At 39.4% G+C, this 26,393-nt stretch overlaps 2 protein-coding genes across 4 annotated transcripts; both read right to left on the bottom strand.

Moving 5' to 3' along the window:
* Positions 1-1,838: 1,838 nt before the first annotated feature.
* MAPK1IP1L (mitogen-activated protein kinase 1 interacting protein 1 like) lies at positions 1,839-12,144 on the bottom strand. Of its 3 annotated transcripts, XM_040641857.1 has the most exons (5): positions 11,928-12,144; positions 9,922-10,023; positions 4,682-4,703; positions 3,308-4,012; positions 1,839-2,290 (listed from the first exon to the last, which is right to left on the bottom strand). In XM_040641857.1, the coding sequence occupies exons 3-5, from the start codon at positions 4,697-4,699 to the stop codon at positions 2,279-2,281; spliced, it is 735 nt and encodes a 244-aa protein (XP_040497791.1). In that variant the 5' UTR covers positions 4,700-4,703; positions 9,922-10,023; positions 11,928-12,144; the 3' UTR covers positions 1,839-2,278. The 3 variants fall into 3 exon arrangements, with proteins under 3 accessions (XP_040497791.1, XP_040497790.1, XP_008700026.1); XM_040641856.1 differs by lacking the exon at positions 9,922-10,023 and having other exon boundaries at positions 11,928-12,143; XM_008701804.2 differs by lacking the exon at positions 11,928-12,144 and having other exon boundaries at positions 9,922-10,791.
* Positions 12,145-18,949: 6,805 nt separating this feature from the next.
* SOCS4 (suppressor of cytokine signaling 4) lies at positions 18,950-22,778 on the bottom strand. Its single transcript, XM_008701790.2, has one exon. The coding sequence runs from the start codon at positions 22,651-22,653 to the stop codon at positions 21,334-21,336; it is 1,320 nt and encodes a 439-aa protein (XP_008700012.1). The 5' UTR covers positions 22,654-22,778; the 3' UTR covers positions 18,950-21,333.
* Positions 22,779-26,393: the final 3,615 nt, after the last annotated feature.

The following is a 26,393-nucleotide window of genomic DNA, read 5'->3' as shown; positions in this document are numbered from 1 at the left end:
GTCCTTGAAAAGCAAAGAAAAGGTGTTATGTCTAGGGCACACTGGGCAGTACGGGTCACTAGCCAAGTTTATGTATTTACTGGGAGTAGTAATTTCCAATCTCACATTCATGGTCCTTCAAATCTTTTAGCAGATTTTCTTGTCTAATAAATGGACCCCATGATTACAGATTCCCAAACGTGCTACCACTTCTCTTAATCAAACAATATCCTCTAGTGTTACAGTAAATATTGTATCTAAAGCCAGAGTTGTCAACTTCTCCCAATGTAGCACAACCAAAATAACCACCGAGAGAGAGCTCTTCGCTATCACACTTTTCCTCTTATCCTTCCAGTCAGCTGACATGATATTGTCTGATCATCTAAGCTAAAATACCTTCTAAGGCTAATGCCTCGTAAATGGGAGGCTACTCTGACCAAAGATTCCAAGAGTGTTGCAGAGCGGTGCGGCTTGTCCTCACAAGGAAGCGAAAGAAAACAAGACCGCTTGTGCCACTATGTAGGAGCTGTCTAACAACATTCCCCAGTCTGAAGATACCTAAACAAATCAGTTTCGATTCTGCAAGCTTGACTCTATCATCTACTTAAAAGGGAGCTTAATCGCTGAATGTTCTTCTCAAAGATGACCATCTTGCTTTCTTAAAAGGAGGTAGCTATCAAACCATTGAACTGGCAGCATTTGGCATTCTTGACATTTTAACTGTAAGAGAAACAAACTACTCAACATTTTATTTCTAAGCAAAAACAAGAGCTTCAGCATAAATCTGTCCTAGTCAAGAAATTCACAACATATTTTAGTAACCCGATAGATACATTCAAAGGTTCAACATGTTATTTGACAAATAACATACTCATTTCTAAGACTCTAAGAATCTGATTTAGAGATAAGGTGCCAAAAAGCTACTCAGGCTATTCTGGTGGTTACAAACAACACGAATTTAGGCGACAGTCACACTGCTCTCAAAGCAACTGCAAAGATCTACACATTATTATATTAGTTTCGGTGTTAGAGCTAGAGGATAATTTTTAAGGATGGCACTCAATTCTACCTATTGACCTGTCAACAGACACAGAACTGAACTGTTAGCCATTAAGCACTTTACAACAGACGGAGGAAACTATGCAAAAGACAATGACACGGCTTCATCAGACTCTGAAGACACAGACACGTTTTGAATGCACTCGTACAAGGAGTCATGTCTAAATGACTAAGGTTCTTTCATAACTGCTATGTGTGTTTACAACAGACCCCTAGAGTGTGCCAGTTTTCCATTATCAGGGAGAAACTAAGGGATGTGCTCCTTCCAAAGAACGGAGGCAGAGGGACCTATAGGGAAGGGTCTGAGTAGAAGAGTGTTTTGTGGGAATGCAAGTTACTTGTCACTATGAAGCAATTTCCAGGGTTTCCTCCGGCTTGAGGTTCAAGACAAAGGAGAGAATTATTTCCTTCTTCGAGTTCTTCCCAAAGCAATACTGACATCTCAAAATCTATTCCAAAGCAATACAGAGATGACCAATTCTCTAATAACAATTTACACACATGTTGGCCTGCATTAAAAAGAAAAAAGCTTTCATAAATGGCAGATTTTGGAGCTGTGTGACCCATCTGGCTAAAAATAAAGCAAATCAGGTGGAACTCAAAATCAAAGTTTTTACTAAAAGCTCAAAGATAAAAATGAACACTGCCTGGCTAATGAACTCAACATCTGACAGTAATTACCAACAGCTTTAAAATATATATCCAAACTACCACCTCACAAGGACCAGGTTTATTTATTCTATACACAGAGCAGTTCAAGATGTTGAGAGGCATCGTTTGTTTAAATTATGACAATGTAATTGTTTTCAAAGTATGTTTATTTAGGGAAAAAGTGATTATAGAAAAATACTTGAAATAATTTGCCAATGAGGTTGCAGATTCTAACAATAATCCACATCATCTTAGATTTTTGTGTAGTTTCATAATTTAAACAAATCGGAAACTTGTTTTAAACAAACTGTATCAAAGAGCTATTCAATATACTTCATCACTTTAACGTTCCATAAAAACCGAATAAAAATCACATTTGAATGATTTACTTGTACATTTTTATCTGATTGTATCCATCAGATGTACTATACATCCAAGAACAAGAGGCAGATATCTTCTCTGAGAGGTGCAAGAGTTGTTCTTTCATGAATGCCCTCTAAGAAGAGTGAAACCAGCCATTTTTATATATGCATTCATGTGCATATATATGTACTTCAAAAAGCAAAGCGTCATCTCTTCGTCCATTAACTTAATGGTAAGACTGCAACAGAAAAAAGAAAAAGTAAACCTCCAAATTTTTCTAAGTGGAGTTTAGTAACTCCTTGCTGTGGTTTAAAATAAACTTATTGCTTAATAAAATCCAAACGGCAAGTCATCCCATCTATTTTGGCATACAATTTGCAAAAAAAAAAAAAAAACAAACGTATAGCAAGAGGTTATACTAATGAAAGTTGGGTTTTGATGGCATTTTATTAAGATTCCTTTTCCTTTACAGTTGAGGCGGATGTTTGATTAATCTAGTTGGAGACCTGATTATTTTGTTATAGAGTCAGTCATGTTTTCCCCCTAAGGAGAATCATGATTCTGTTTGAACACTCACTTGGCTTACTTCTGGGGGGAAATGAGATGCTTTTCTATTTGGTTGTATGTCCAAGACAGGTTCTCCAACTAATATGTCAACTCTACCTCTCTGGAGTGGCGGACAGTAAAGCATGAAGCATTACCCGTAACTGACAATGCAGAATAATGGTGTAACCTGGAGCTCAGTGCTGCTGAGAACCTAGCAAAACTTTGGCTGAGAAACACTACGGAGAGTTACAGAAAGGACAAGCAATGTTACGTACTCACTGTCCTAGATGCTCTAAAAATCTACCTCTGTATGAAGTCACACAGGCAGAGACTTTATTGAACTGTGCTTTGGTCTGAGGCTATAAAATGTGACTGAGAAATACTAAAAAAAAAAAAAAAGTCCAATGAAATGCACCTGAGTTTACCTCAAGGATGTTACTGAGGACATTACTTACTATATTATGAAGTCTTTGTGAATCTCTAGGAAATTCTTCTATTTTTAGTAGTACCAGGAATACTTATGTTTTCATCCTTCTAGTAAATGCTTTACCTGAAGCTCAAAATTTACTCATATCTTACATACACATACCCCTTCTTTTAAAAAGTTTTAAATGCCTTCTAATCTTCTATCTGAAACTGGAGGCAAATAATCTTCCAGTTGTGCTTATGCGACTATTAGTGCATTTTAAATAACAAATTTAACACTCACATGGGGGCCACCAGGCATCGGTGGAGCACCAGAAGGTCCTGAAGGCACTTGAAAAGGGTTGTTGGGAGTGGGATAGAGTCCTGGTGTGGGATATGATCCTGCAGGGGCAGGATATGGTGCTGGTGGTCCCCAGGCTCCTGGTGGAACAGTGCCCCATGGAACAGGTGGCGCGGCCCCTGGTGCTTGGGGAGGGGGTGCGGGATATGGCCCTGGAGATGGATATGGCATATTAGGGGTAGGATATTGCCCTCCCATTCCAGGTGCCCAAGGTCCAGAAGACATGGATCCCCATGGACCTAAAGGACCAGCAGCAGCTGGATCTGTGGGTGCACCATATGGTCTCGGAAGCTCTGGAAAGGGCATATTTGGTGTAGGATATGGCCCTGTGGGGCCGGGGCCTGGCACAGTTGGGGCTGGATAAGGACCACCAGGTGGGGGACATGATGGTCCAGAAGGAGGAAAGGGTGCTGGGGGTCCTGGAGGTGGTCCGGTGGGAGGCACAGAGGGATACATTCCTGTTGGTGCTGGTCCAAAAGGCACAGTGGAGGGTGTTGCACTTGGTGGGAGTCCAGACGGCACAGAAGGTGGAGCACTTGGGTTATTCCAAGGGTTGGAACTTGGCCAGCCTTGAGGAGGTTGGCCAGGTTTTGTATTGCTCACAGCAGAGGTTTTGGCAGGGGAGTGTTCAGGTAGCGCATCTGCCAACTGGAATACAAACATGCGTGTCTTATCAATCTTACTTAGGGACAAATCACGTCCAACATGATTATAAACCCAGACAGGACAGTAAGCTGTAGAGTGAGCCATTATAAACACCTGGAACATCTTCAACAGCCAAACTGCTCAGTTCAAAAACAATTCATTTAATATAAAAATCAACTTTACAATGCAAATTCCTTAGAGAAGATCAAATTTTCTAAATGCAATTACTCAAAATACTGTGGATTTGAATCCTGGCTTTACCTCAAACAGTTTACATACTCTTTCTGAGCTTTAGTTTCCTCATTAAAAAAAAAAAAAAAAGTTTAGCATTAAGTTGAGGCTTAAATGAGATAATTCATGTAATACCCTTCACATAGTGCCTGGTGTATATTATATTCAAAAAACGCTGGCCACTATTAACACTCCCATGTTAACACTTAACACTTTTTAATTTTTTTTTTACTTAAGGATTCATAAATGCATACAACAGACTACAATTTCAAACATATCTAAGTCAAGGCAGATCATCTCTTAGAATCACATGCTCTCCCCAGCCAAAACCAAGATCACAAAATCATCTCTTTTAAAATAAGAGGTCTATGGCCCACAGTTAGAACTATGTCATTTTCCTAAGAGCCAAAATACTTATGAAGGATGAATGCAACAACTTACCGAAAATTCATCAGACATTTTCCTAAAAAAGATAAAGAAAGAAAGAGAGAATACTTCAAAACCAGTGCTTACCATTTCTTATATATTCTTCACGGAACTTTCTTTGTATAGACCACTGTTACTTAATCACGTACGCAAGGTCTTTGTCTTTATATAGAGAAAACTTCCACTGTAGTTCGTGTAGTTCTACCAACGTCACCCCTTTTTACTGGCTGCACATCATATAAAAGGGATCCACAGTATAGTCTGCACTCTCACTCTGCTGGTAGTTTAGGATGTTTGCACTTTGAGCTGTGTTAGACAATGATACAGTGAACACTTCTGAACACGTATCCTTGTGAATGTGTGTCATCAGGAAAAAGTACTGCAAGTGAAATCTACAATCCACAGTTAAGGCTACCTAAAATCCATCCTGAAGTCCATGCTACTTTGAAGTCCTTTGCCAATTACACTTTTTTTTTTAAGATTTAATTTATTTGAGAGAGAGAGAGAAAAGGAGCAGCTGGAGAGGCAGAGGGAGAGGGAGAAGCAGACTCCCCACTGAGCAGGGAGTGTGACATGGGGATGGATTCTGGGACTCTGGGATCATGACCTGAGCTGAAGGCAGATGCTGAGCTGACTCAGCCACCCAGGCACCCCTATACTATCTTTTAAAATTCCTCTTCACCACTGGATATTATTGTCTAAATAGTTTCCAATTATGGCAGGTTAAAAAATTGGCACCTTGTTTTAACTTTTACATTTTTAAAATTAAGTGGAAAGTAGAGCATCTTTAAAATTTCATACCCAATGTATAATAAACCTCTTTTTTGTGAATTTGCTCACATCTTTGGACCACTTTTGTCAAATTCTAAAGGGAAGTATAATTGTCAATAAAATGCACCGATGTTAAGTGTTCAGGTCAACAAGCTCTGACAACTGTATATGCCCGTTTAACCAAGATACAAAACCAACTTCCTTCACTCCAGGTTTACTCAGGCTACTTTCCAACCAACTCCCCCTTCCACTCAGCAACCACTTTCTTAGTTTTTGCTTATTCTTTGACTTCATATAAATAGAGGAAGACAGTATGTACTCTTTTTGCCTTTGATAATTTTACTCCTTAGTAGTACATTTTTTTTTAACACCTTATAAAATTTTAATATTAGCTCTGAAATATATCCCAGGACTCTGGGATCATGACCTGAGCTAGTCAGACGCTTAATTGACTGAGCTACCCAGGCACCCCTAACTTAAATTAATGTTATCATCTATCTTTTCTCAGTGGATATGACAAACTACCCTTAACACAGTCTACTGCCAGTATTGACAAGAAATACTTAAAAGAGTTTTCACCACAGAACAGGTACTGTGCTCAAAGTGTTTTAGGTGGGTAATCTCATTGAATAGATGCAAATTATTTCACTCACTTGATAGCTTGAGAAAAGGAAACTCATCAAGTTAACTTGTTTAAAGGTACAGAGCTAGTGACAAGCAGAAAAGGGGTCAGACTCAGGTACATTCTGATTCCAGAGCCAAGGCTCTTAACCACCAGGTTACAGAGTCTCTATTATTTCCCACAGATATTTTGAAGTCTGCTCTTTTCTACTGATCTGCATCACAACATCCCATTTTAATTTCAGTAGCTTTATATTTTTAACAAAAAAAATTTTTTTAAAGATTTTATTTTATTTGACAGAGAGAGAGACAGCCAGCGAGAGAGGGAACACAAGCAGGGGGAGTGGGAGAGGAAGAAGCAGGCTCCCAGCAGAGCAGGGAGCCTGATGCGGGGCTTGATCCCAGAGCGCTGGGATCACGCCCTGAGCCGAAGGCAGACACTTAACGACTGAGCCACCCAGGCGCCCCTATTTTTAACAAATTTTAATGTCAGTTAACCTATTGCTGTTGTCCTTTTCCCCTAGATTCCTGAATATTCTGTTTATTTTTTCCAGATCATTTTGTAAAAAAATAAAATAAGAAGAATCTGATGGTGTTCTGGTTGGAATAGCATTAAATTTACAGATTAGAGGACATGTAACATATTCAAAATATCAAATCTTCTTATTCAAGAACAAGGTAGATCTTCCTAGGTCCCAACGTCATTTACCACTCAATAGTTTATTTTTATTTTTTTAAAGTAAACTCTAGCCCTAACGTGGGCTTCGAACTCACAACCCTGAGATCAAGAGTCACCCCTATGTGAAAGGCTTTTTAAATTTTAGTGTATTACTTTTGTAAGCAGTGACGTTACTAATTATTTTACTACAGTTGATTTGCTAGGATTTCAAGTAAAGAATTATGTCATCTGCAATAGTAATAATAAAAATAAAAATAATATTATTATAATATTATATATAATATATTCCCTTTCCAATATTTACACCTCCTTTCTCCTTTGCATCAGCTAAACTTAACAATGAAATGTTAAATAGTGATAGTAAGCACAATGGTCTTGTTCCCAATTCTCCTGGAAATGCTTCTGCTATTTAAATAAAACTCCCATTTTTAGTTTGAGATGGAAAAAATTACATTAAAGATGTCTATTTATGCCTATTTATTTATTCCTATTTTGCTAGTTAAAACATTTAGAGGAAAAAAAATTTAGAAAAGACACTGCATTTTTTCAGATCTTTTTGACATCTAATGAGCTGATCACACAGTTTTTCTCCTCTGACCCATGAACAGTTAATTGTATATAAAAACTGCTTAATAATGAGCCATCCTTGCATTTAGTTTTATCTTCAAGTACAACTGGCGAACAGGAATGATAAACAGAATATGAAGGCTAAAACTGCTACGACCCTGCTTTTTATTCAGAATACCAGAAAACACACCTTGAATATATAGCAAATACAACTATCCATTCATTCCCATGTTAAGGTTTTATACCAAAACATTTTATCACACAATAGTGAATTATTAGGATGAACAGCTGAAGAAACTTTATCAGTGCATGACAAGTTTAAAGTCTACATAAGACTAACATGCTTTTCGAATAGGGTGAGCCTTTCTGATACAGAAAGGGAGTATCAAAGTTCACATTAATTCTGGAGCAGAGAACTAACAAAGCAATACATTTGATTTCATGTGGTCTTGCTGTTCAGGTTTTCAGAATTCCTCTTTTTCCTCTTAGTTAAAAAAATACATACATATATATACACACACACACACAAGATATAAAGTTAACTAGTTATAAAATTACATTAGATATAAGTTAATAATAATAAACTGACTCACAACTCTGGCTTTTCAAATTTGAAGTTAAAAATTAAATCCTGGGGGCACATGGGTGGCTCAGTTGGTTAAGCAACTGCCTTCAGCTCAGGTCATGATCTCAGGGTCCTGGGATCCAGCCCCGCATCTGGCTCCCTGCTCAGTGGGGAGCCTGCTTCTCCCTCTCCTTCCCACTTGTGCTCTCTCTTGCGATCTCTGTCTCTCTCTCAAATAAATAAAATCTTAAAAAAAAATTAAATCCTGGAAGATAAAGGAAGTATTAGAATCTCACGATTAAGGAAGGAAGCCCTGACTAAAGGGATTAAAAGTAGATCATTTCTTGTTCTACAGCACTTTTAGTAAAGTGACCTTCTCTCCATGTCTAGAATATAGTGTTCATATTAATAGGAAACATTCTATTTTAGTCTTACTTTCATCATAAAAATGTAAAAAACAGAATTGGACATCAGTGTTTGAGTATGAGAAGAGTTATATAATTTTTTTTAAATCTAGATTTTCTAAAAAACTAATTCTAAAAAACTATTCCAAAATACCTAGATTATGCTAATTTTTAGAGGGGGCAGAGGCCGAGGGAGAAACTCTTGTGCACGCTCCACATCACCGTGGATACCTACACGGGACTCCATCTCATGAGATCACGACCTGAGCCAAATCAAAAGTTGGACCCCTAACCAACTGAGCCGCTTAGGCGCCCCTGGATTATGCTAGTTAAGATAAGGCCAATGTGACCCTGAACTGGCCAAAAAACCTTCCCATTACTACTTTATGGCAGCATCTACGCATCGTCTGAAAAATAATCATTCTATTTTCTGAGCAGCAAGAATAGTAATTTAAAAACAGTATAAAATTTCTTTTGACATACTCTAGAAAATATTTCTGTAACTCTTATGGCTTTTAGAATAAAATGGCAATCCAATCACAAAGAGGTTTTAAAAAGTTGAACTCTGTAAATTACTAGTGACTACCGAACAAGGACTATTTCAAAGGGCCATCCCATTGTGGTGGAGTGATAAAGCGCATAGAACTAGACAGTTATGAAATGTGGACATCAATCCTTTTGACTAAGGCAAGCTTCTTAACCACAGACCATTTCTCATCTGCAAAACAGTTTTAATTCCTGAATACTTTACAGATAATTAAAAGTTAACATGTTTATTGTAAAGTACTACAGACATGTAAGATATTTATTAAAAGAAACTTAAGAGGGGTGCCTAGGTGGCTCAGTCGGTTGACTCTTGGGTTTCATTTTTTTTTTTTTTTAAGATTTTATTTATTTGACAGAGAGAGACAGCCAGCGAGAGAGGGAACACAAGCAGGGGGAGTGGGAGAGGAAGAAGCAGGCTCCTAGCGGAGGAGCCTGATGTGGGGCTCGATCCCAGAGCACCGGGATCACGCCCTGAGCCGAAGGCAGACGCTTAACGACTGCGCCACCCAGGCGCCCCGACTCTTGGGTTTCAGCTCAGGTCATGATCTCAGGGTCATGGAATCGAGCCCCACTTCAGGTTCCGTGCTCATGCTCCAGGGAGGAGTTGGCTTGAGATTCCATCCCTGCCCCACTGCGTCTCCCCGACTCCCACACTCACTCCTCCTCTCTAAATCAATAAATAAAATCTTAAGAGAAAAGGCTCTCCCTCTCATTTTGCCCCTCCCCGCCTCTAAAAAAAAAAAAGAAAATAAGAGAAATCAGGACTATTGCATTGATGTTTAGTATGGGGGAGATGATGGTAATATACTGAAAACATAAAGTTCGAATTCTAATATTTGATTGTTTTATTACTGGCTTTTATTAGATACGTTCTATTTTACATTTGGGCAACTCAGGGAACTGGGGACTTGATAAAGGTTTGGAGTATTTTAAATTTTTAAAAGACATATAATTTTAAAACATCATTTTTTTATTCTTATGCCTGGAACGTACATACCAGGCACTGTGTTAGGCTTTGGGTAAATGAACAGTATTACATGGAATAAATGCGTAAGGAATTCAGTCTGGTGGAGAACTACCCTTTGAACAGTAACTACCTTACCTGGTGTAAGCACAGGGCACCAAGAGAGTACCTCAAGGAGCTCCTAAAGGAATCAAGGAAGGGAGTATCGGGAGGAATCCTGAGAAGAGGTTCCTTTGCAGTCTGGAGGAACAATGAAGAAAGAGCTGGGAGTAGGGGATGGCTAGGAAAGAAGAGCCGACTGTGCAAAAGCTAGAGGTGGCAAGAGTACACTATGGAAGTGTAAGCAGTTCAGACTGGTTGGAATACAGAAAGAGGGATAGGAGTCTTAGACGGCCTTCAGACTGAGGGTTATGTCTCAATCAGACTGAGCTCCCCTGAGTGATTCTCAGTTTCTTCATCTATAAAGGGGCTAGTGATGTGAAAGACTAAATGATACTCATAAATTAAATGTCTAAGGTAACCGTGCTCTAAAAATAGTGGGTGGGCAACAGACACATTCAATCCTCTTCCTGTGTACACAGGCAAGCAGCATAGGTTAAGAGTGACCCACAGTTACCACTGCCTAGATAAAACCTCAGCTCATCACTCGCTGGCTCTGGACAGGTTGAACTCTACAAACTTCAGAGGTGTAAGTAGACAGGAATGGTATCCACCTCACAGACCTTCCCTGATACTTACGTAATAAATCTCCTGGTCACTGTCTGGCACACAAGGAAAACTCAACAAATGTTAAGCTTTTCCAACTGCTATTATAGGTCTGCAAACCTTTATCCCCAGTTCTCTATTCAGAAACTTTTGAAAATAAAATGAACATTCCCAAGTTTGGCATAAAACAGTTGGTGGCAAAACCTGACCTGAGGATATTTATAGTTTCCACCAAGTCACACCTATCACTGCACAGATATTAATGTTGTCTTAGGGGTGCTGCCTCGACTTTGCAGGGGTGATACCTCTTGTCTATGCATCTTACTCTCTTCCTAAAATCTAAAGATACAATCCAAAGATTTCTGAATTCCAAAACACACTGGCCCCAAGACTTGCAATTAAGGAATGGGTCTCTGTCTCTCCTGGAGAGAGAAAAAGAATATTCTAATACACACAGCCCAAGTTTCTGAGACAAACTAATTTCGAATAGGAGGTTCAGAGACGCCAGTACCAAGAAAAATTTCTGTTCTTCTTGCCCAATGAATACAGCTGAACAAAGAACTTCTGAAAGATCTCTGAAGGCTATCTTGGCCTGTAATGAAGATTCGTTTTCAAAACAGGCCTTTACAATCATCAGGTGTAAGAGTGTGTATTTCTTTAGCTCTAATGCTATAAAAACATTTTTTTTTGGTATGCTTTGATGCTTCAGCATTAGAAATTTTATCCAGTAAAAGCAATGCTCTTGGTTTTCAAAAAGGAAATGGTTCAGCTATTTATAAGCTGCCATGCGCAACATAAGCTCCTAAATCCTAAAAAAGAGAGTATCACAGAACTCAGCACTTCTCATGGTTTCTGTCCTGTGTATTCATCGAATGGAAGTGCTAGCAACTCCTTTGGTAAGTAACGACCAGAACGTTGTCACGTTGCAGACGATCTTAAACAAGTGCCAGATTCCTCCAAGACTATATAGGTCCATCTCTCCCGTTTTATTAGAAACTAATGAATGGAGGAACGAGGTCGACCGAGGGGCTCGAGCTGAGAGCCCCTTAGGGCCAGACAAACAAAGGGAGTCCGGGATCAACCGGAGCGAACCGGCCTCCGAGCGGGTCTCGCCGGCCTGGAAAGAGTGGGGGTGGGGTGGAACGGGTGGGGGAGGGGCCGGGCACGCTCGCCGCCCCGCCCCCAAACCAGGCCTGACGTCAAGTGCGGAGAAACCCGTCGGGCGCTACGTCACCCGCCTCCGACGCCTTCTCCTGGGGGGCGATCGGAGGGTGTGGGGGGGAAACCTCGTAGCTCTGACGAAGATGGCGGGGACTAGACGCTTAGTCCCGGCACCCGAAAAGGCGACTCAAGGTGCCTCTGTTACCGCGCCCGTCTCCCGCTTAGGCTCGCTCCCTTGCCCGCCTCCACGATTCCCACTAGCGCCGAAGCAACCTCACCCGGCAAGATCCGAGCCCGCAGCAAAGTACAGAAGCGGCGATGGGTCCGAGCGAACCAGGTGCCGAAGGACCGAACGCGGACTGACTGACGGCAAGGCGGCAGCAGCGGCGGCGGCGGCGGCGAGAGCAGCAGCAGCACCAGCAGCAGCAGCAGCAGCAGCAGCAGCACTAACAGCGCGCGGCTCCTCCTGGCGCCGGAACAGGAAGCGCCGAGCGCGCCGCCCCCGCCCGCTCTCTCCCCTCCTCCCGGGGCCGGGCGGGACAGCGCGCGCCCCCCTCAGGCTTCCGGAGGCACTGCGGCCTGCCTGGCCGAGCGGCGGGGCTCGGCGCGGCTGCTCCCTTGGCTCCCCGGGTTGGCCGTTTTCTTCTGGTGGGCGGGAGAAAGCTCCCCGGTTTTCCGGAATTCTCGGCACTTGAAGGAAACTGCTGTAGTCAGTGACGTTCTGGGCACCCTGGCGGAAACTGCTAACTTATTTGCTGGAGTGGTCTAAGGACGGGCTCTGGATTTCCTACGCTTGAGATTTTTACAGCCGGGCCTCGAAGCTGGCTGGTGTGGACGCGGCCCTCTGGCCGAATGAGGAGCGCTAAAGGAACAATACAGGAAAGGAAGACGTTTGTAAACGGCGCTTGGCAATTGGTTCTGACTGAAAGCTGTCTATGCAGGCTTATTCTGATCAGTGTCTCTTGCCTCCGCCTGTTTATCTTTGAATAAACCTTTACCTACTCTAGGTCAGGTCGGAAGAATGATTGACACATTCCCCCAGCGTCAAGGAATCTGCTAGCGAGTTGATAGATGCCATAATTATATAGTGTGCAAAATATATATACATATAGTATATATACATTAGAATACGTGTGTGTGTATATATATATATATATATATTAGAAATATGTAGACTTTAGAAGTATGCAGAATCATTACAACATTTTGCTTCTTTGTGTAACCCGTTAGTTGGGTCACTGGGCAGGGGCATTTTATTAGAAATTTCTTTAACGAAGACTTATTCCTGAGTATGCTCCACCACACACCACGCTTCTCTTACTGAAAAAGCGAGCAATAGAGAAGCTGCAAATACCCAAGCCTGTTGAAGACTTATTTTTGACAGGGAAAAGGGTCTATGGAAAATGGTATGTGAAAGACTTAGCCTGCCCTCAGGAGGCAGTGAATCCACAGTGCCTTCGGAGCTATAAGGAAGCCTGAGTCACCAGAGGTCAGGAGAACTATAGTTAAAATTTTGGCATTTTTCTTCATTAGGTTATTGTTTTAATTCTGATTTTATTTTTAAAAAGATTTTATTATTTGAGAGAGAGCAAGAGAGCACAAGCTGCAGGACAGGCAGAGGGAGAGGGAGAAGCAGGCTCGCTTAGCAGTGAGCACGTTGTGGGGCTCCATCCCAGGACCCCTGAATCATGACCTGAGCCGAAGGCACACACTTAACTGAGCCACCCAGGTGCCCCTTAATTCTGATTTTAAAACGTACTGAAATATTGCTTTCATTGCTGAGGTTTTTGGTCGAAAAATTTTTGTGCCCAAGTTAGGTGCCTCACTCACCTCACCCTAGTCCTGGTCACCTATCAAGGTGACTGACAGCCTCCTTTTCCCATGCTCAACCAGTAATAGCATGCTGAGAGTTCTAGAACTAGGCCATTCCATCCCATGTGGGTTCCCTCAGTCAACCTTTGCTTGGATACTAAATCCCCATCTTTTTTCACAACTGCACTGCAGTCTGAAGCCCACCCTGATCAATCTTTGCATTTCTCTTTGATGTCTGTCAGACTTGCAAAATGATAGGAAGACTTCACCTCCTTCGTTCATAGGTGTTTCCCATAAATCTCTTGCACGTTTACTCACATCTTGGCATCTGCTTCTAGAGAGCCAAACTGACACACTTAAGACAAAAAGTGTATTTTAAATTAGAAAACGTGTAATATATATAAAATTGTTTTTCAGATTTTTTTTTTTTTTTTTTTAGATTTGAGAGAGCGCATGCATATGAAAGCAAAGTCGAGGTTGGGGCGGGGCGGGAGAGATGTCAGAGGGAGAGGGAAAGAATCCCAAGCAGATTCTGTTCGGTGGGGCCCTATTTTAGGACCCTGAGATCATGACCTGAGCTGAAACCAAGAGTCTGATGCTTAACTGATTGAGCCACCCAGGCGCCCCCAATTTTGAGATTCTAAGTTGAAAGTGCAAAGCCAGGATATGCAATGTTTCTTGTTTTCAGGGAGAGTGAGTGCATAGGAAAGGAGAGATAGAATCTTAAGCTGGCTCCACAGCAGCAGCAGCAGCAGCAGCAGCACTAACAGCGCGCGGCTCCTCCTGGCGCCGGAACAGGAAGCGCCGAGCGCGCCGCCCCCGCCCGCTCTCTCCCCTCCTCCCGGGGCCGGGCGGGACAGCGCGCGCCCCCCTCAGGCTTCCGGAGGCACTGCGGCCTGCCTGGCCGAGCGGCGGGGCGCGGCGCGGCTGCTCCTTGGGCTCCCCCGGGTTGGCCGTTTTCTTCTGGTGGGCGGGAGGAAAGCTCCCCGGTTTTCCGGAATTCTCGGCACTTGAAGGAAACTGCTGTAGTCAGTGACGTTCTGGGCACCCTGGCGGAAACTGCTAACTTATTTGCTGGAGTGGTCTAAGGACGGGCTCTGGATTTCCTACGCTTGGAGATTTTTACAGCCGGGCCTCGAAGCTGGCTGGGTGTGGACGCGGCCCTCTGGCCGAAATTGAGGAGCGCTAAAGGAACAATACAGGAAAGGGAAGACGTTTGTAAACGGCTTGGCAATTGGTTCTGACTGAAAGCTGTCTATGCAGGCTTATTCTGATCAGTGTCTCTTGCCTCCGCCTGTTTATCTTTGAATAAACCTTTACCTACTCTAGGTCAGGTCGGAAGAATGATTGACACATTCCCCCAGCGTCAAGGAATCTGCTAGCGAGTTATGTAGATGCCATAATTATATAGTGTGCAAAATATATATACATATAGTATATATACATTAGAATACGTGTGTGTGTATATATATATATATATATTAGAAATATGTAGACTTTAGAAGTATGCAGAATCATTACAACATTTTGCTTCTTTGTGTAACCCGTTAGTGGGTCACTGGGCAGGGGCATTTTATTAGAAATTTCTTTAACGAAGACTTATTCCTGAGTATGCTCCACCAGCACACACGCTTCTCTTACTGAAAAACGAGCAATAGAGAAGCTGCAAATACCCAAGCCTGTTGAAGACTTATTTTTGGACAGGGAAAAGGGTCTATGGAAAATGGTATTCGTGTGAAAGACTTAGCCTGCCCTCAGGAGGCAGTGAATCCACAGTGCCTTGCGGAGCTATAAGGAAGCCTGAGTCACCAGAGGTCAGGAGAACTATAGTTAAAATTTTGGCATTTTTCTTCATTAGGTTATTGTTTTAATTCTGATTTTATTTTTTAAAAAGATTTTATTATTTGAGAGAGAGCAAGAGAGCACAAGCTGCAGGACAGGCAGAGGGAGAGGGAGAAGCAGGCTCCCGCTTAGCAGTGAGCACAGTTGTGGGGCTCCATCCCAGGACCCCTGAATCATGACCTGAGCCGAAGGCACACACTTAACTGAGCCACCCAGGTGCCCCTTAATTCTGATTTTAAAACGTACTGAAATATTGCTTTCATTGCTGAGGTTTTTGGTCGAAAAATTTTTGTGCCCAAGTTAAGTGCCTCACTCACCTCACCCTAGTCCTGGTCACCTATCAGAGTGACTGACAGCCTCGTTTTCCCATGCTCAACCAGTAATAGCATGCTGAGAGTTCTAGAACTAGGCCATTCCATCCCATGTGGGTTCCCTCAGTCAACCTTTGCTTGGATACTAAATCCCCATCTTTTTCACAACTGCACTGCAGTCTGAAGCCCACCCTGATCAATCTTTGCATTTCTTTGATGTCTGTCAGACTTGCAAAATGATAGGAAGACTTCACCTCCTTCGTTCATAGGTGTTTCCCCAGTAAATCTCTTGCACGTTTACTCACATCTTGGCATCTGCTTCTAGAAGACCCAAACTGACACACTTAAGACAAAAAGTGTATTTTAAATTAGAAAACGTGTAATATATATTTAAAATTGTTTTTCAGATTTTTTTTTTTTTTTTTTTAGATTTGAGAGAGCGCGCATGCATATGAAAGCAAAGTCGAGGTGGGGCGGGGGGGCGGGAGAGATGTCAGAGGGAGAGGGAAAGAATCCCAAGCAGATTCTGTTCGGTGGGGCCCTATTTTAGGACCCTGAGATCATGACCTGAGCTGAAACCAAGAGTCTGATGCTTAACTGATTGAGCCACCCAGGCGCCCCCAATTTTTTGAGATTCTAAGTTGAAAGTGCAAAGCCAGGATATGCAATGTTTCTTGTTTTCAGGGAGAGAGTGAGTGCATAGGGAAAGGGAGAGATAGAATCTTAAGCAGCTCCATGCCCAGCATGGAGCCCAAGGCAGGGCTTGATCTCACAACCCTGAGATCATGACCCTGAGCCGAATCAAGTGTCAGATGCTTAACCAACTGAGCCAACCAGGCACCCCAGGATATACAATGTTTTGAAAACAAAATACACAGCCTTTGGATTTTATATACGAAGTTTTAATTAAGAAGAAGTGAAAATTTATTCAGATCAATTTATTTGAACTCACATCCAAGAAGAAACATTCAACTTCAGGATTAGAAATAAAAATGGTAACAGTCTACTTCTTGGGTAAGGGGAGGATCATACAAGCCCGACTGACAAGAGTACCAACAGCTTTGTGAAGTTAATACTTAAACTCTGTATATTCAAGTATATATCGAGTTCATACTTGGTTTATACAGAATTGATTTAATCCTAGCAAAGTCAGCATAATTTAAGTAAACCTCCTTGAGTTTTACTTTAAGTCTGAAAGCTTAGATTTGATTATAACCACAGCAAAAGTGATTATCTTCACTTCCTGCAAATGTAATCAACTTTTAAAATAACAGGCAAACATCAATTTTACATAAACCTTATTAGGGGTAGGAGGAAACTGCAATTGTTCATCCAATTCCAGAGTCAAAACTGTAAATCCAAATTGTACAGTTATCTCTGTTGTCAAACCAAGCCAAGAATGTCTAGTACAGACTATAAGAAGTGAATGTGAATTTGCAGGGTCCACTAAGGGGATACTTTCAAAATCTATCACATTATTTTCAAGAAATTACAGAAATTATTTTCAAGTATGCTCTAACGGTCACCTCTTAAATGAGAATTAACCTTCAGGAAGTCAAGCGACAAGTATTATTTATCTACATTTTATATGCTAGGAGATGATGATTTAGGATTAATATATTCAAAATTAAACAAAAAAGACTCTGCTTTTATTTGAAATAGGATTAATGTGCCCCAAATCCCTTTACACTGGGTTATATCCATTAGTCTACACTTCTGCTTAGAAGCCAATCCATTTAAAAAGTCACCTCCACTGTGTCCAATATCTTAATATATTAGAACGGCACAGGCAGACTCTTGTAGCATTGCTCACTTCTACTCAGTCATCAAAAAAAGAAAAGAAAACCGTTGTGCTTTCTGCTCATTCTTTAGAAATAAAAATAAATGTAAAACTGATTACAGTTAAAACCAAAATTGTAAAGATTTTTTTCCAAAATAGAAACAGTAGTTTGCTTGACTTAAAATCTTTTATTCATTTGGGTATTACTTAACACACAGGTTTTTTTTACATTTAAACATTGTTCTCTCTGTGTTGTTTCTAGAAATTATTCAGTCTACTTTCCTGTGAAATTTACTCCACCAAAATCAATATATAACCTATTTGACTCATTATAGCTAAAAGTGACAAAAAAAGTTTTAAAATGAAAACTACGAGTATATTTATAAGAGTTAGGTTTCAAGGTTTTTGTTTCATAGGAAGAAACCGCTCTATTACATGGGTCTATAAAATGATCCAAACTTCAGAGAGACAGGAAGCTGATAACTTGATTTGTCTTAATGGCTTTGGCTCATGAATAAATGATAATGGTTTGTGTTTTTCTTATAAAAAGAAATGGAATTTGTATGAGTCCTATTTGCCACATTTACTCTACTTTTTAAAGGATTTCTAATTACTTAGACATTCTTTACATTATTTATAATAAGTCACAACTTTAACAGAAAGCCATTCTTTGACCATTAGCTGAAATTCAGGAAAGAGCACAGTTCAGTTCACCAAATCAATATATCTAACCACAGGCTGACTAAAAGCTTCCTTTAATCTTCTTCCTATTAGGTCTTCCTTTAAATTAAACCATTCTCTCTATGAATTATTTAAGTGAATGGCATGGCTATAGAAAGATCACATAAGATTCTTCACACAAAAATGCTCAAGGAACCTAAAAAAATTCATTCAGAGTATTTCAGGAATTAGAGTATGAATCAAGATGCTATAGCTTAAAAAAAAAAAAAAAAGATGCATGGTGGTGGTGGGGGGGTTGTCCTGAAAAGCTTGAGGAATATAAAAGTCAGGTTTATTTCCTGATTAGTGCAGGATGATTCCCAAAGCGCAGTTAAGTGGCTGGTCCAGACCAGCTATTAGCAGTTAAGAAGTTGCCTTTCACTGTCAAGGCTCTTCCCTGAGGTGATGCCTAAATTCTTAATTTAATATTTTATCTTGTTTCTTTTAGCTCCATCCTGTCTCACCAATAAGCTCTACATATTTCCACCACGCTGATGCCTTCTCAACTCTGGAATTTACACTTTTCAAATGCCCACAGAATTAGAGTTACAAAATTTGTATTTAGTTATATTTGTATCTTTCCTCATGTTTCTCTCAAAATGTAGTCACCTGTTATATATTCAATAATTACATATTTTACACTTTTAAAATAAATTTGTGAATACTGGATGCTCTTCCAAATGTGTCCTCACAAAGTCAGAGAAAGGGATTAAACTTTCTAAATTCCAACCCTTTAATGTTTTAAAAATTAATTTATTATTACTCTTTCCTTTTTCCTTCATGGTAAACAATTCCCTTCTCAGTCTTTATACTTCTACTTTCCATATTTCTTTTCACTGCAGCAAATACCAAAGGAAAAATACAAACCATTTCAGAGTAAATGAATTTCTTCCCTGCTCTCATTTATTAGGTCATTTACTTCAAGGATATATATATGGCAGTATTTTGAAAATGTTGACAGCTATTGATACCTTGAAGTTGAAAAAATAAGAAAGCCAGAGAAAATATATCACAAGCAACCAGTTTGAATATATGAAAAGCTACTTATATCTTGATTTTCATATAAACATTAATTTTTACCATTATAAAAGACAACATAATTATACTTCATTTTTTCTTTATAAAATTACTCTTTAACAGAATATGTTAGCTAGTCATCCCTTAGGTTTTTCTGTACTGATAAAAAGTTATTTTTAAAAGAAAAATATTTAAAACAATAATTGTTTCACAGAAACAGAAAGTCTCATTATCAAATTCTGATAAAAAACTATAATCATGGGTAGAGTCTTACTTTACTGTTAATGTTCTTTCACCAAAAAATGGATATTTAGGAAGTGTTTTATTGGTAAATAAGACAAGCTTCTCAGTGATCTACAAAAGTGTCACAATAAAGATGAGGTAGTATGAGACTTTTCTACTTTTGTAAAAGGGAAATATCATCTTTAGAAGAGATATTTATCCCGATATCAGTGTTAATGATATCCTGAGCCTCATTACTCCACAGACAGGTGCCATAATTTGTAGTTACCCTACCTGGAACCAAGACAATCTTGAGATCACTGAGGAAAAAAATGCTAGAAAATGGTAGATTTTCTTGGTTTAATTTTGCTGTAATTGCTAAAAATCTATTTTAAAGCTATTACTGAAAAATGTCATCTTTATGTTTAGAACAGAACGGCAGGAAAGGGAAGTGCTACTTCAACATAAAAGCAATGATACTTAAGAAACACCTGTTCTAACTTGGAAAGTTGAGTCAAATTTCTTTCAATCCAGGTAGAAGCAGCTTCCTACTGGATCTCAATTAGCGTCAAGAAATCAATTACGTGATATTAAAAATGCCAATTTGTACAAAGGGTTAGGCAGCTCACCAGAAGAAACAACTGTCTAGGAAATTATTATGCACTGACTCTTTAAAAAAGTGGAGTTAGATAGGATATCACTCCCTTTATCTTTATTATACTGGGATAATGACATTTCTAAAAATGCTTCCATATTGGGATAGCAAATTTAAAGTATTACTCCTAGTGCTCAGTACTGTTCAGTATGGCATAAGCCATGTAGCTCTCAAAATGTTTTCCCTTTTCTGAAACCACAGTAAAGACATGTTAATTCTGAAGACAGGAATAATTATTTGAAACCTGAAAATCAAAACCAACATTAAGCTTCAGAAAACTGAGCTCCATGTTCACTTCTTGAATCTTTAGTGAAGCTCACTTTAAAATAATGAAGACCACTTAGGTCTTCTTGGTTACTGATAGAAATTTCTGGCTGTTTATAAAACTGTGGCATCTCCCCAAAATAACAGGCTCAGAGTTTCTATATGAAAAGGCTAATCAGAAGGAACAGTTCATAAGTAAATACAGAAAAACCCCACAGTTGCTTTAGTATGTTAGTAACTACTACTTACTAATAGTGTTATCATTATTTTTAAAGCTTCCAGTGAGAAAGGAATAATATTTGTTCTGAAGATAGCAACTCATCTAGGTTGAGTGAAAGACCTATTCAAAAATAAATGACCACACTACAGTGTAAAAAATAATTTCACCTCCAAAAAGTCATGTTCTCATTTGATTCTTCCTGATCAGATTAATCAAATTTAGTAATACTGCTTTATAGTTAGTATTTAAAATGAAAACACTTCAAGTTTAATTTCAAACCATTTTGTTACCTTTAACATCGCTATTATTTATTAAGTTACAAAACTCAATTACATTGGTATGGATTGTGAATTACAACACACTCAGCTTTACTAAAGAATTTTAAAACAACTCTGAAAAGGGAGATGAGGAAACTATATTTTATGTATAGGAATGCCAATGGCATAGGTTAACAAGGGAGTTCACATGTAGGAAAGGATATAAGATTATTTTTAAAGAAAATATGAAATGTAGATTATTTAACTGTGTTTGCAATGCCTACCAAATTTCAAATATCCCTGGATCATAAACAAATTACAATTAAGAAAAAAAAGTAAGTATACAATCTATTCAGTAAAAACAAGAACCAAACACCTGGTCAAAAATATTCATTAACCCCTAGTGTGTAACTTTAAACAATTAGTGTATCATAAGAAAAATAAACTGATCTGGAAGTAAAATTTAGGGCAGAGATTTATTTTGGATTCCAACTGCCCTTGTAGAAAAATTCAAAGTGACATAAGAAAAATAAAATATTAAATGAAAATATGTATATAATCATTCCCATATTCCTACACTTTTCCTAGCATTGTTCTGGTGCATCAATCCTGAGTACTCTAACTTTTGATTTATAGTGATATTCCTTCAGATATAATTTCATAGAAGAAGGAATAGGAAGGGCATCAATGCCATCATAAGTTGTACAGTTACAAATAACTGTTCTGCATATATGCTGCAAGGAAAAGGGGAAAGTCCGAATTAAAGGAGTGGATAAAAGTGGTTCGAAGAACATACAGGCACTCGGGTCCTTATAATGTTCTAGGAGCCCAGTAATGTCGGGAGAATGGAAGACACAAGGATCATGTGCATCAAAGCTAAAGTTGTGATTCCACTGTTCAATTCTAGCATGAAGAGAACGACTATAGCGTCTAAAACTAACTGAGAATAAATAGTCTTCCTGTGCTGAGTCTCGAAGTAAAAAGGTACCCTCTGGTTTTCCCTCTAGTAGAGCTTCAGCTGCATATTTATCCATAACTCCCCAGTAACATGGATTGTTATTGATCTGAAGAAGGTCCGGTACAAGACAGTGGACATAATCAATCTGGGTATGGTACTTAGGAGGTGTTTCCAACTGCAGGATTTCTTCATCCATTTCCCATTTGGGTTTGTTTCTTTTCCTGGAACTTGTGCAAAGTGTTATAACTTCATCATCCGAATCCATATCACTATCTTCTATACTGTCATTTGAACCCAGGTTCATCACAGAGCCAGTCACAGGACCACCTCTACATGAAGCACTGTTGGTGGTTATGACACAGGGCTGAACACTGGTATGTGAGAAGCAGTTTACCTCTTCCACGTTCCTTCTTGGCTTTAGCTGACCATCCCTCAATTCACTCTGACACAAGTCTGTGCTTACCCATTCACTGGATTTGGGATTTATAGGAGCAGTGTGTCGTTTAATAAAATGCCACCTAAAGGCTAAATCTGATCGAGGTGGGAAAGGACACGTATCTAACATGAGTTCACTGATATGAATTTTCCTTTTAGACGGGAGCCCCGAAGAGTGCCGACCACTACAGTTCTTTATTGGAAAACACTGCCCCACAGCATCTTGCAGTTTCTGTTTAAGAGATCGGCCTAAAAACCTGTGCCCACAGGAATGATCTAAATCCAACTCGATGGATGAACAGCTGTGCTTCCTTTCTTGGCTCCTTAAAGGAACTTCAGTTTTCTCTACAGCATTCACCGTTTCAGCATCTGAACAACTTTCACTCTTTTTTGACCAAGATAATTTCTTTCCACTCCACACATAACCGTCCTTTCTGTCAGCACTTCTACTTCGACTAGTTTTGGGCCTTACATCTATATTTTTGCTATTACTTTCATTATTTTCTGCCATTTTAACAAATTATCCACAAATTCCAGTGTTATAAATACTGCTTTTTCAGTTTTTCCAGCAGGAAGTTTCTTCTGGGCACTCTCTGGATGTACCTAAAGGGAAACAAAACAAAACAAAACAAAACAAATAGGAGTCACTTGTCATTTTTTTTTTTTTTTTTTTTTTTTTTAGAGAGAGAGCGAGAAAGAGTGCACGAGCAGGGGAGGGGGAGAAGGAAAGAGAGAATCCCAAGCACGCTCCATGCTCAGCGCAAGCTAGTGTGCAGGGGTGGGGTGGGGGCGAGGGGCAGAGAATTTCAAGCAGACTCGCCGATGAGCACTGAGCCCAACATAGGGCTTGATCTCATGACCCCGAGATCATGACCTGAGCTGACACCAAGAATCGGACACTTAACGAACTGAGCTACCCAGGCGTCCAACTGTTATTCATTTTGTATACTGTAGTTTCCATACTAAGCCAAAATCAGACATAAGATGAAAAAGCATAACTAGTACATTAACAAGATAAGAGTACTGGATATGTTGGAAGGCAGCTCCAAGATATTTTGTTTTCACTTAAATGATCTGTTTTACCATATACTAATAATTTCATAGTGCCCGGGAGTTAAGAATCTGTGTTCCTTTCCCACAGCTAATTTTCAATGTAGATTAGAAAAAGTGAGGTCGCCTCCCTTAGTCCAACTGAATGCTCAAAATGTGAACAGTTTCTAGTCTTGAATATATCTTATGCCAATCTCTCCTCCCCTTATTTTTATTTCACAGCAGACTAATCAGTGAATTGTTTGTAAGAGACAGTGAGAAATATATGACTTGGTGTTTGAGAACCACTACCCTGTAGTTCCCTCACTTCCCACTCCTTGCTTTGTTTCATACTGATTGAAAAGATGAACTTCAGTTGTAAAGGCTGTTAAAAATTAAATACTCACCATCGAACAATAGGAATGCCATACAAGTACTCCCAATGCAGTTTCGTCAACTCATATCAGTAATTGGTCAACTTCACTATCAGTCTAGGCAGTTGTTAGGAAATATGGAATCGGATAAAAATTTGTTATTTTACACATATACCCTGGTATTTTTCTTGGTAATTTTGAGAAACAAACAGATAAATTTCTATAGGGCAATGACTTTCCTATAAAACTGGCTAGATATACTAGAATTTACAATGTGAAATACTGAGTTTTATTATGACTAATAGTAATGATTGGTGATAGAGGGGATTAATTTAACTATTCTTAGGTGGAATAAGAGTTACGCCCAGAATTGGGGGTAAGGATTCTATAATCTCAATATTTTGCAAATGAAATTTGAATGTGGAGAAAATCAGTCTCACTCAGCATACTGATTACAATTAAGTTTCTGATTATGTCAGAGGAACATTATAATCCCAACAGTCAAGTAAATGTTTAGAGCCACTTGAATGCATTTTCAAAGCAATAGGATTTGAAATAAGCATCTGTAGTAGCAAATATGATTGGCAAGTACTTAAGTGTGAACTAATGAATCAGACTTACCAAATAAAATATTCCACTTCTGAACACTGAATAGCACCTGGCGATTATACACATTATTTTGATTTAGTGAGCTCACTAGTATACACTCATTTAAAATCCATAGGGAAAATATTTTAAAATCTATTTTGGAAGATACATCCTCACTTATTATACCAAAATCATATTCAACATTATGTTTTGGCTGTTGTTGACTAAGTTCCACTGAGCAAAAATAAACAAGAAGCAACAAAGAAGGCTGAAGAATATGAAGTCATTGATTAGAAGAGATGCTTGATATTAAGAGCTTACACTTGAACATATTTTTCAAGATAAAAAGTAATAAGGGAGCCCCAAGCAGATCTTTTTCGTTAATACTACATAGTTTCTACTTTTTCAATTCAGTTGTGAAAAAAACGTAAGATTTGAAATGCCTGGTGATTTACAAAAAGGTATCAAAATAGCAGTTAATTAAACTCTATGACCAACTTTACTCCACTGGATATAAGCTCCCTCATCTTGCCTATTACCTCTACATTGTACTATTTCTTCCTTCACTTCTATTATCAAAGATAAGCTCCTTATCTCTGTTCTTGATGGCATTCCCACCTTTACCAGGGACTACTTCAGTTATTCTCCCTCAAGTTCTGCCATCAATAACAATCAAATCTCCTAAAAAATCCTTTAGAGATTCTAATGCTTCCTTTAGCTATGACACCTGTGCTTTCCATTACTAATTTCTTAGTATTATAACTTCATTTCCCCTCAAAATGAGAATAACCTTTTGTTTTCTTCTGATTATAAAACAAATAATTGTTTGGTTTGAAATGGCCAAGTGAAAATCTTTTTGCTCTATCCTCTCAGAAGTCGACCCTACCTTCAACAAGACTAGCAAATGTTTATAACCTGAATCACAAAATATGAGGACAGAATATGAAGGGAGGAGCAGTAAATAACTCAGCAGCAGACAGGTGGGTAACACTAGGCACACAGACAACATGGATGAGAAGCAAACCAACAGAGTAGGCAAAGTCCAGGACCCAGAGGCATCAGATGATACAGAAAGTGTAGGTGGAGAACAGGATGGAAAATGGAGAGGCAGGGTGAAAACATGCATAAGTACAACTGGATCTCTCCAGGTTTTACTCCTACACTTAGAGGAGATGGGATATTTATCATTTGGAGAAACTGAACTAGAGGGGCTCAGGACTTTGGATATCAGACATAGAGGGTAGAGGGGAGATTTGGGACTAAAATCAGAATGAAAGTTCCTACTTCCTTCTTCCACCCAACTCCCAAAACTCCAGCAGCCAGACTTACACCTCCTATTAGGGGATTAAAAGATACTTTGCTGAAGAACTAGAATGGCCAAAGAGAAAAGGTTTCTAGAAGCTGACAGCTGGGACTCTGCCAATAAAAAGCTGGGGCAGGGGGAGGTGCCTGGGTGCCTCAGTTGGTTGAGTGATCCAACAGTGGACTCTCGATTGCAGCTCGGGTCATGATCTCAGGGTTGCGAGACCAAGCTCCTTACCAGACTCCATGCTCAGTGGGAAGTTGGCTGGAGAGTCTCTCTCTGCCTCTGCCCCTCCCCTGTGTGTGCACTCTCTCTCTCTAAAAATAAATAAAGGAATCAAAAAAAAACCACAACCGAACAAACAAACCTGGAAGGCCACCCAAGCATGCAAAAAAGCTTGCCAGTCCACAAGCCCCACCTACTCACACACAGCTGTCAGGCAGCATTGTTGTGCTTCATTCACTCCAGAATATGAATGAATAGTCACAGATCATCAGACTTTTGAGGAAAGCCTCTAACATAAACAACAACAGAGGCTAAAACAAAAAACTGGGAGAAAACCACAAAAAGAACAGAAAATAAAATTGGTTTCTTCCAGGTTAAGAGAAGATATTACACCTATGAATGAGTAAGAGGAGTTTGGGACAATCAGAGAGTAAGAAAGTTTTGTAAATTAAAAATATGATTACAGAAATAAAATATTCAATAGGAAAGTTGAAGAATAAATTGAGTAAATAACAGGAAATAGGAAAAAATTGGTTAACTAGAAAAGGTAAGAAAACTAGAGGATCAATATAGACATTTCACAGAAAATAACAACAAAATGAAGGGGGGAAATTACAAAAGAAACTATATTAGAAAATTTCCCAGAACCAAACATGAGCCTCCATACTGAAAGAGTCCACTGAGTACCCAGCACAATGGGGGAAAAATACACACTATGCTACGTTATTCTAA

This window comes from Ursus maritimus, unplaced genomic scaffold, assembly GCF_017311325.1.
Source record: "Ursus maritimus isolate PB19 unplaced genomic scaffold, ASM1731132v1 scaffold_25, whole genome shotgun sequence".
NCBI classification, from domain to species: domain Eukaryota; kingdom Metazoa; phylum Chordata; class Mammalia; order Carnivora; family Ursidae; genus Ursus; species Ursus maritimus.
The sequence above is the reverse complement of the archived record's forward strand: the minus strand, read 5'-3'. Positions and strand labels throughout refer to the sequence as shown.

Bases quoted from the DNA above. Each gene is read 5' to 3' on its own strand.
- SOCS4 (XM_008701790.2), bottom strand. From the start codon at position 22,653: ATGGCAGAAAATAATGAAAGTAATAGCAAAAATATAGATGTAAGGCCC.